Consider the following 11,269-nt stretch of genomic DNA (forward strand, 5'->3'; position numbering starts at 1 on the left):
TTGTTATCTTTTCACTATGTCGTTGAATCTGCCAACCTGATTTTTGTTTACTTGTTCCAGGGTGTTGGAAGGGAAGTTTTATCTCAGCTCAGAGACCCAGTCCCACTGTCAGACTGAGCTTTAGTTTGCAGAGTTCTGCAAACTATCTCATCATTAGCAGAGATCCCTCTTTGCTGTTTTCCACACAGTGCGGCTCTAAGCAGCCGTCGTACTGTTTTAGCTTCAGTTTTGTCATTCCACACAAAGTTTAAAGCTTTGTTTTCGTCTTTTGTGGTATAACCTCAACTACTCTGCTCATTGTCTTTTTGTTGTTTCATTTAAAGACTGCCATATCTTTAGTTTTGTTGTTGTTCACACACACAGACACACACTCACACTCACACACACACACACGACCTAAGCTAATTTGCGTTGCTTTTATTAGTGGGGGAATTTAAAAAGCCCTTTTGCGTGTACGCAATAGTAATCTGTATCGCATGTTTGCTGCTGTTAAATTTGATTGCTAACACGAAAGCGCTTTCACCAGTGGTGTTTTCTCCCGGAGGCCAAGGGAAGCCCTGCTTCCTCTCTTTTTTTCTGACTGTTGTTGTGAATTAATGAAAATACTTTTTAACAGTTTCAATAATTCTTCTGTGTTTGGTCACTGTCCTCTCTTCCTTATTTCTCTCCTCTATTTATTGAGCATTTTACAATGTGTAAAACAACGTCCTCATAAATGTTCTGTGGCGAATGCGTGGTGAAAATACGATACTGCACGCTGTTGTCCGCAAGGAAGCCAAGCTGAGTTGGCGTCCCTTGGTGAAAAAAAACAGTAATGATTAACCAATCAGATGAGGCTTGGGTCATGACACTGCTCACCTGTGATTGGCCAAGACTGTGTCAAGGGAAGCCACCCTGTCTTTGGCCTCAAACCAATCAAATCACAGTATCACAGTATCACAGCTCAGTATCGTCGTCATCATCATCAAGCCACTGAATGAGATCAGGGAGATTAGCACGTTAGCAGTTTGCATGAAGTGGCCGCTTGTGCGTTTGAGTCGGCGGCTGAGTGAATTAATACAATGTTTAAGCTAAGTCAAGAGGCCAACGTATGTGTGTGAATGAGTGACTGAGGGTGGGAGAGTGAAAGGGCGTGTGTGGGTGTTCAAAGTAAGTAAAATGAGAGCTCTCTGGGCGCTCTAACAGGTCATTCCGTTACATGAAATAGTGATATACAAACTGCAACATAGTCTTTTATGTACCATTCTTCCTAAAACTCATACAGATTAGAGGCTTTGTCTCACTTGGCTTCCTCAAAAAAAATCCCCACGCCACGCCACTGCTTTTCACTGAGAGACAAGAGCAGATCACGGGTGTTTCAAACGTGCATTGGTGTTCAGAGGGTGAAATACCAGTGACTGTTTCTGATTGGGTTTATTCGTGGTGTCGTGTCTGATCCTTCTGATGGATATAGATTTATACATGTCTGTTAACTTTCTCCACAGAACATTAGGAATCATGATCTAAGTCTGGAAATGAATTCACACACCTCCATCTCTTCACTCATTCTAAGGTTTAACCGCCTGTCTGTGGATGCCGTGGACGAGAGCTCTTTCGCACACCTGTCCAATTTACAAGTGTTGGACATCGGCACAGGAAACAGCAACCTTCCCTTTAGAAAAGACGATCTGGATGGAGAGAAAATGGAAGAGGAGCAGGACACATAAGCCCCGCTCAGTTAGAGCGACACTGGACTGCAGAGTGTGGTGGACAGGAAGGGTTTGAAGACTGCAACGAGCCTGTGAATGTCATTAATGTCATTAATGTATTGTGCTGAGAGTTACATGTTTCTGGTGCAGGATACCGGAGGAGTATTTTCCATGATTTGGGCTGGTTTGTGTTCTCTATCTTTCTATGCAAGCTAATAGTTGACTGTGTTTTTTTTTTTTATCCAGATGTGTTTTTGTGCTGCATTCAGAGCAATAACAAAGTTTAATGTGAATTTTCTATCTAAATATTTCCGATAAAAAACTTAAGCAGAGTGAAAAAACAAAGGTGTTTCTGTCTCTGTGATTTTCATTTCCTTTGATGGTGGCCTTGAATCCCTGCCTCAAACCAGGGGTGCAGCTACCTTCTTTCTGGGGGGTATGCAGAGCCCCCCCCCCCCCCCCCCCCCCCACACACACACACACACACACACACACACATTAAAAGTATGTATATAGAATAGAATAGAATAGAATAGAATAGAATAGAATAGAATAGAATAGAAAATACTTTATTTATCCCTGAGGGGAAATTCAGGAGTCACAGCAGCATTTAAGAAAACAAAAGTAAGAAAGTGTATAGAAAGTGCAGAAAGGTCCACAAGAAAATAGATGATGACAGCCCGTCCACCACTCTCCAGCCCAGCCAGTCTCCACCTCCACAGGGTCCAGGACTGAGCCTCCCCAGCAGTCTGTTCAGTCTCTGTCTCCTGGATCCTGTCTGCTCACAGCAGGCGAAGCTCCTCCAATGTGGCGCCGGCGTCCGATGTCAGCTCCGTCAGCCACGTCCGTGAACAGCACGATGCCACTCTGCCCTCCAGCAGCCCCTCTGCCGCTGGGCTGGCACGGCTAGCCCGTCCATCCCACTGGAGATAGATCCCACGTTCCCAACAACGACGGATGGAAGGACAGGTCCACGTTGTCACCTCCCAGCTCACACCCGAGAACCAGCACGTCGTCCTCACCTCCTCCTCCTCACCTTAAGGGAAATCATCGAGCCTTATGCTAGTTAGCATTGACGTGCTACAGGCTGCTAACAGCTAGTTTCACATGTAAACAATGCAGCCATGGTTACATGTGGGCTCTCCAGACAAACACAGGAGAAAAGTAGTAAAAATATCACTGAAGCCACAAAAAGTTTGGTGTCCATGACCAACAATGAACCATACAAAGTAATGATCCACTCCAAATACAAAGATGACAAAAAAGAGACGAAAAAAACTACAAGAAACAGACAAAGAAGAGAGAGCTGCTGCAACAGGCAGCTACTTGGGCAGCGCCAAGCAATTATATATATATATATATATATATATATATATATATATATATATATTTATATATATATATATATATATATATATATATATATATATATATATATATATATATATATATATATATATATATATATATATATATATGTATATATATATATAATGTAAGTATGTATTAATCTTATTTATTCAAGGACTCACAAAGTATAACGATTTTATGACAGACTTTTGTCTTAACTTTCACATTATAGTAGGTGACCAGGTTAATCGACAACAACCAAATAATTTAATGATGTAATAACATCATTCACTGTAGTGGACGTATGAAATTATGACATCTGAACGTCAATTTGTACTATGTCACAATGCCTACACTTAATTGCTACATGTTGTGCCTTTGCACCCGCCTATTTATCAAGAATGGCATCAAACGAAATAGACTGCACCACACTGTTTTCAATAGAGATCACTGCTTACTGGGTCAAGCGATCATTGCTCATACTCAATGGAAGGTAAGTTTTAATAAGCTTCATACTTCTTACTGAAGGATCTCTCTGCAGATGATTGAATGATATCTCTGGACACATCAGTGGCAGTTAGAGCATATCTGGTACAGGGCTGTAGCCAGGATTTTGGAACAGGTAAGGCGCTTTGCGCGCGCTGAAAAAATGTTGATGTTTATTTACTTTTTTTAGGCTACAAGTCACACAAGATGTTTATTGTTTGACTATCTTTTAATGAGGTGAAATCAGCATTTTCCAAACAAAAATGTATATTAAAAAAAAAAAATCAACTTTTTACACCAAAAGCTAGCTGGATTCCAGTGAATTCTGTTGTAATCTCTTGGACATGTTTGCCCTGCTCTCGTTAACTTGTTTTCTGTGGAATGGGTATATTATGATTAATTTGAGCTGAAAACAAAACACGCGTTACGTGACTCGAGGTCCTCGAGTAGTCGCATCATCGTGACGTGTTCCTGGCCAGCTGATGAGCCAGGCGCTCAAAAAAATTTTTAAAATAGTGCTGGGCGCACTCTCCGCTGTGGATAAAAGAAAATAAACTGGGTTTGTTCAGATGATTTGACAGGCTGAACTAGTGCTGAATTATCTAAAAAATATATATATATTGTGGTCACCTAGGTGTAGACAGACAGGGATGTGGTCTACAAAGTGCTAATAATAAAAACACTCTTGTTTTTGAATGGGGTTTGGCCTGCTGCCCAGCGCGTTACAGGGCACATTTGCAGGTAGTGCATCAGCTGATCCAACATCTGTTCACTGCAACACACACACACAGGCACAAACAGAACACAAAGCCCATGGATGTTTACCACAATTTACAACTTACAAGCACGTTTCACTGAAAGGTTTCACGTTTTTATGAGTTAATGTTTTATTTAGTAGGGCACATTTGGCCAAAAAAAAAAAAAAAACTCAGAAACAATATGTGATGTCCAGACCTCACTGACCTCATACCTGGCTATGACCATGCCCGTGTCAGGCTCTAGTGTAGAACACAAATTGGAGTGAAGAGGACATTAGTGCAAGTCCACAGGTATATCTGAAATTTTTGTGTCTATGTTAAGAATGTTTGTAAATGCAGCAGTCAAACCACATATAAAAAACTTCCTGATCAAAATAACCACAAGTTCCTTTATTTTTCTTGTCATGATCTATTTTATTGTAAAGTAATATTAGTTGTAATAGTAATTAAATAGTAATTTTCTTGCATCTAATCACGTCTGCATGTCTATTAGCGGACATGTACAGTGCAGTACAGTACAGTACAGTACAGTTTAGCTCGTAGCAGCTTTAGCTAGCCTTAATATTTACAAGCCTCCTCTTCATACACTGACAGAACTTATTGACTGTCTTTCAACCATTTTAAAAAACTTTTTTTTATCGGTACTGAATCTTTTTCCATCTCCCTCCCTCCCTTTCCGTTGCTAGGCGCTGCCCAAGTAGCTGCCTGTTGCAGCAGCTCTCTCGTCTTTGTCCATTTCTTGTAATTTTTTTCGTCTCTTTTTCGTCATCTTTGTATTTGGAGTGGATCATTACTTTGTATGGTTCATTGTTGGTCACGGACACCAAACTTTTTGTGGCTTCAGCGATATTTTTTACTACTTTTCTCCTGTGTTTGTCTGGAGATCCTACATGTAACCATGGCTGCATTGTTTACATGTGAAATTAGCTGTTAGCAGCCTGTAGCATGTCAATGCTAACTAGTGTAGGGCTTGATGATCCCCCTCGAGCTGAGGAGGAGGAGGTGAGGACGACGTGCTGGTTCTCGGAAGTGAGCTGGGAGGTGATGACGTGAACCTGTCCTTCCATCCATCGTTGTTGGGAACGTGGTATCTAGCTCCGGGGGATAGACAAGCTAGCCGTGCTAGCCCAGCGGCATCGTGCTGTTCACGGACATGGCTGACGGAGCTGACATTGTACGCCTGCTGTGAGCAGACAAGATCCAGGAGACAGAGACTGAACAGAGTGGTGGGGAGGCTCAGTCCTGGACCCTGTGGAGGTGGAGACTGGCTGGGCTGGAGAGTGGTGGACGAGTGGTGGACGGGCTGTCGTCATCTAATTTCTGAAGGACCTTTTTGAACTTTCTATACTCTCTCTTACTTTTGTTTTCTTAAATGCTGCGGTGACTCCTGAATTTCCCCTCGGGGATAAATAAAGTATTTTCTATTCTATTTTTATTCTCTTCTATTTTCTGTTCTGTTGCCCCAAGAGCTTTCTTCTCTGTCTGTCCATCTTTGACTGCCTACGAAAAGAAAATGCTCGCGCCTATTGTCCTGCCCCCCACACACGTGCACGAACGGGGCGCATGGGAGTGGTTGAAAGAGTGGAAGGGCGCTAATCAGTGATGTGCTGACGTGCCTCTGTTATCAATCATTTACACAAACAGCTGTCAAATACAGAAGATGCAGACTCAAAGTAATTTCTCCCCCATCTCTCTGGCGCCCCCTCTAGCTCAGCGCCCCTATGCATCACATATAGTGCATACCCACTTTTTGTGCCACTGCCTCAAACAAGTAAAACTATTCAAAGGCTCTATTAGGACTACTGCCTGGCATTGATTGCAGTGACACCTGGACAGTATCTGTAAAGTCTCTCTCGATCTGGGGTCTGCAACCTGCGGCTCTGAAGCCTCATGCGGCTCTTTGACTCCTTTGTAGTGGCTATTTGTTGCTTTAAAAAATATCTGAGTAGAGAATTTTTATTTTTCTTACAGAGGGTATTGATGACTAAAGGCACTGACACTAAATAAAATTATGTGTTAACATTATGTTGAACTAAATATGCATCCCATCTGTCTATCTGCTTTAGCTTGTAGCTCATGCTTTAGCCTTTAACTAGTGTGTTAGCTTATGACCAGTGTTTTGGCCTTTAGCCCATGTTCTGTCACTCTCCTGCTTATCTTTCTTCTGATCTTCTGTCCCTTATCTGTCCAACAGTTAGACTCCAGTGTCCACCATCACTACAAAATTAATCACAGAAGTCGTTTTCAGCAGAGAAGAACACAAATCTTTCTTCTTACTTGGTCAACTCACTTCTTTCTACTTAACTTTGACGATTAGCAAAGAGTCATCAAAGTGACTTTTGGTCTTTGTCCCATAATTGAATTTGTGTTTTTCAGCTCACTGATAAATAGCATTTAGAAAAAAGTCCATTCAGGGGCTGAGAATCTCTGTATAACATGGATAACTGAAAGTCAAACTTACAAAGTGAGACTATTTCTCGTAAAACATTCCAACAAACTGCAAATCAGGCGTGTGATGTAGAGATCAAAATGTAAAAGTAATTGAAAAACACTGTCTGACCAGCAGACTGCAGTGAGACAACGCAAAGGTCATTCAGACCAAAACACACCACAGAAGAAGACAGGCTCGGATCACAGCATGTAGCACCACAGTTAGCCTGGAGTATACTTAGCCTGTGCTAGTTTGATCGGGCTTCATTTCTCTGCAGATATGAATGAAGTTCATGATGAGCTCTTCCTCAGGTGGTTGTTCGTTCTGTGAGGTACTGAACAGACAACTTTAGAAAGCAGTAACACACACATACTAACACACACAAACAGACACAGGGTGTAGATGGTTGTGAACGTTATAATCATCTTTATATTTATCTTGTTTGTGAATGAAATAATTCAAACCTACAAGCATTTTTAATGTTTCTGAGGCTTCACTCCACAGCTGCAGCTCCTTCAGTCCACTTCTGTCTTTCTTTTTACAAATATCACAATGTGACAATAAAATACTCATTCAGTTCCATCACCATACTGCGCTGAACACAGGTATTTCCACATGTACAGTCATTGGACAGAGATAAATTATTCCAAAAGGATGAAGGAGATTGTGCGTTTTTGGACATTCGTCAGCACATCTGACCACTCCCCCAGTCACTGCCCATTTCTCTCTTTTTTTTATTACCACAGTTTACAGACATTAATCTGATCATATTTTCAAATCCTAACATCAGACAGGTACTGCTTAATTCAACACAGTTCAGAGTATAGAGTTCTCTGTTACAAACACATGTGTAATCTCTTTTTTTTACCTGTTTGAGTCGATCCTTCACATAGAAACTGTGCAGAGTAAAATGCACATAAGAATTGGAGATTTTCACATCTGTTTTATTACTTTCATATACCTCATTAGAGCTCTGTGTTGGCGAGATTTCTGACATTTAGCACGCATCTTAATATATATCATGATATAGGGGTTACACTTTGATAAAATATGGGTTTTCAAATCGTATATAATAAAAAAAAACATCTACAAAGTTTGTAATTCAATGAAACATTGATGTAATGTCACAAAATATTTCAATCATAAATTCTATTGATAATTTCCAACACCTCTGAATACAATAAGAACATTCCACTAATAGTTTCCCTGTTCATACTCATAAAATGAACTCTTTATGCAACCACTCAACCAGCTACATTTAAAATTGGGAAACTTTCCATGACTCACTGCAAGCAAGCTGTAATAAGAATGATAATTGATCACAAGAATCCATACACGGTATGCTAACAGTTTTTACTGCAGATTTATTTTGATCTCTGAAAATATCTTAAAATTTAAAAAATCTCTCACTGGAAAAATACAGTCACGTCCCTTATGTATCCACGCTCCATCTGTCTGCACGTCCCTGGTGTGGTAAGCTCTCAATGATAGATGACCTCTCTCTCAGTAGTCCTGATGCTCCAGCGATGATAAATCCATGGTGGTGCATCAGTATGGATCATATTGAAGGAATTTCCTCGACTTTTATTTAAGAATAAGTATAAGAGCAAGTTTAGTCTCATTAAAAACCATTTGAATTAAATCAAGTCCTTCTGGGTTTGATTGAAATGCCACAAAATCACACTCAGATTTCCCATTCTTCCGGTCTGTTTAAAGAAACGCCGGACTCACACCAGATCCGTCTCCTTTTCTTGTGAAGCCAAGGAGTTCCCATACTCACCATACCAACTGGAATGATGAACCTCTCTCATTCATGTTGGGCTGTAAAACCTATAACCTATTGACTCCCTGGCTCACTTGTAAGTCCAGCTGTTAGTGATAAAAACCCATTGTTTTTCCTAATTGTGAAAGACAAATGGATTAGCTGCATACATGAGGCAGGTTAACTCATGGCACTTCCACATCTGCCTCACTAATGTGGTGAAGTTCTCAAATTGGCCACCTTTGGCAGTCTGGTTTTGATTTTGTTTGTTAATTTGAAAGTCACTGTGTTTGTGTGTGTTTTTTTTTAGGTAGTTTTAATGCACAACTTCCTGCCCCACTTGTATGGAACCCCAAAAAATGCATTATTAAATAAGTAAAAACAACATTTTGATAAATAACAAACAGATGCATAGTACGGCCATTAAATCGTAAAATATGGCAATATTATCATTATTTTTTGATTATTCTTTAATATTGAATTATTTTGATAAACTATTTCATAATGATTATTTTACAATTTCATAATTTTTAAAATAATGAATTTTCTTTATTTTCCAAGCTTTTATAAAATTTACTTTAAAAAAAGTTGGTATCGCTTCATATTAAGGTCATGTAACAAGCATCAATAAGACCTTTGTAAGTACTTATAAGACCCTTATTGACATTATTATTTGTTTATAAGACTATATAACTGCTTAATAAGTGTTTAATAAGGTCATTATAAGGGTTAGGCTTAGGCATGGGGCCCTGAATGGTTAGGTTTAGGGGAAGGGCTGGGGTAGGGCTCATGAGAGACAAAAGCAGAAAACAAAAAACAAAGAGGGTTAGGTTCCATATACCTTATAGATTAAGATGTCTTTTATTAACTATTACAATGACCTTATTAAACACTTATTTAGCAGTTATATAGTCTTATAAACAAATAATGTTTATAAGCATCTTATAAGTACTTACAAAGGTCTTATTGATGCTTATTACAGCACCTTAATATAAAGCGTTACCAAAAAGTTTTTTACAAAGTCCATTTTTATTTCGTAACGTTCTTTTCCACAATGGCCTTTTTATTTCATAATGTCGTTTTTCATCAGAATGACTTGGTTTGTCAATCAAAGCTAGAGGGTGGGACCTCTGCTTGATCCTTTAGGATCCATTGATTTGGGAGGGGTCGAGCTGCAGACCTCTGCTCTCAGCTGCTTGAGGAGCAACTCTGAAACTGACTTTTCTCCTGCAGCCATTCTGTCTCAAATGTGTCGTGCACTTCTGTTTTCAGCTTTTTCATTCTTCTCAGCGTTAGTGATAAGTCTCGAAGTTTGAGTGGATACTGCAAGTGCTGCTGTGATGTCTGTAGAGGATCAGCAGATCACCTAACTGGCTCTGCTTTACGTGCTTTGATTGACAGACCAAGTCATTAAGCTGAAACAACGCTGTTCAACACTATTTGTTTTCTTTTGAAAGTCGCAGTTTAAAAGTAGTCTGAAATCTTGTTTTAATGTGCTTTCAGGGCCAGACCTCCTGTCCTGCTCAATCTGCTCTGTGTAAATTGATGCATCACTGCTGCAGCATCTGACAAAAGGAGAAGTCTTATCTGATCTAGAGAACTCTGACCTCTAGCAAGAACTGAGACACAGCCGGTACGCAATGGAGTGCAGCCGGAGTGAGTTGACGCAACAACTTGAACTGAACCCATCAGATCTAGTGCTATGACGGAGACGGTCCTGGTGTGACTTCCTGTGCAGTTTGTGATCTGCAGTCCTCTTTTTCCTCTCACCACCATCAGCCTAGCACCAGCAGCTTGTTAAGGCAGAATTAAACATTAGGGCATTTCAATTTGCCTCCTGATCATGTCGCTTTAACCAGACAATTTTAGTCATGTCCTGTCTCATATATGACTACTGACTGTGAACAAAAATGGACAACACATTGCGAAATCCTCTCACTGCACAAAAGTGATGTCAAAATGGCCCAGCCTGCTGTCTGGCATATTTTAAACCTCAGTCTGCTCAGCATTGGTTCATGGAGCCACTGTGTTGACGGCCTGCACTGCAAAAAAACTGAAATGTTATCAAGGGTTTTGTCTCTCTTAAGTAAAAATTGTCTTATTATACTCAATATGAGCCACTTTCAACTTATCAATCCAGAAAAATGTCTTGTTTCAAGTTATCAGAGTACAAAAATGAGGTTTGAATCGCTGGTAAACAGTAAATAAAATCTGCCAATGGCACAAGAAAAAATTGCTTGAAAATTTCCTTGAGACTAGAACAATGTCTTAATACAAGTAACTTTTTTCTTGTTCCATTGTCAGATTTTTTTACTGGTTACAAGCAATTCAGACCTCATTTTTGTCCTTAAATAACTTTAAACAAGACATTTTTCTGGATTGGTCATGTGAATTTGGCTCATATTGAGTCTAAAAAGGAATTTTCTACTGAAAAAAAGACAAAAACACTTGATAAGATTTCAGTTTTTGCAGTGTGCTTTAAGGTCTCACTGCGGCCTTTTAGTAGGCAGAGCTTCACTTTTGGGGCGCTGCCATGTTGTCCATCTTTACACACAGTCAGTGTATATTACACAAACAACTGGTTGCTTTTAATAGTAAAAAACATAATAACCACTTATTGCACACTGACTAAAAGCAGAAAGAAGTCTTAAAAAACATGAATATCAAATAGAAATCAGTTCAGTGATGCAGGAACCAACATCTGTGTCCAGAATCTTTGAGTTCAGGCGTAAGCTAACACCAAGGACGAGTTTTACCAAGATGTCTTCCTGTCCTGTCGGTGTCTTTTCCCACT

At 39.9% G+C, this 11,269-nt stretch overlaps 1 protein-coding gene across 1 annotated transcript in view; it reads left to right on the forward strand.

Moving 5' to 3' along the window:
* The window catches only part of podn (podocan), a 44,761-nt gene extending 42,729 nt beyond the window's left edge, over positions 1 to 2,032 (forward strand). The window contains exon 12 of the mRNA XM_074669248.1: positions 1,553 to 2,032. Coding sequence (XP_074525349.1) covers positions 1,553 to 1,706 — 154 coding nt within the window. The 3' untranslated portion in view covers positions 1,707 to 2,032. The remainder of the gene's footprint in view (positions 1 to 1,552) is intronic.
* The last annotated feature ends 9,237 nt before the right edge of the window (positions 2,033 to 11,269 follow it).

The sequence above is a fragment of the Halichoeres trimaculatus genome, unplaced genomic scaffold, assembly GCF_033239565.1.
Source record: "Halichoeres trimaculatus isolate MK-OKI-2021-1 unplaced genomic scaffold, fHalTri1.1 fHalTri1_scaffold_4, whole genome shotgun sequence".
Classification (NCBI taxonomy): Eukaryota; Metazoa; Chordata; class Actinopteri; order Labriformes; family Labridae; genus Halichoeres; species Halichoeres trimaculatus.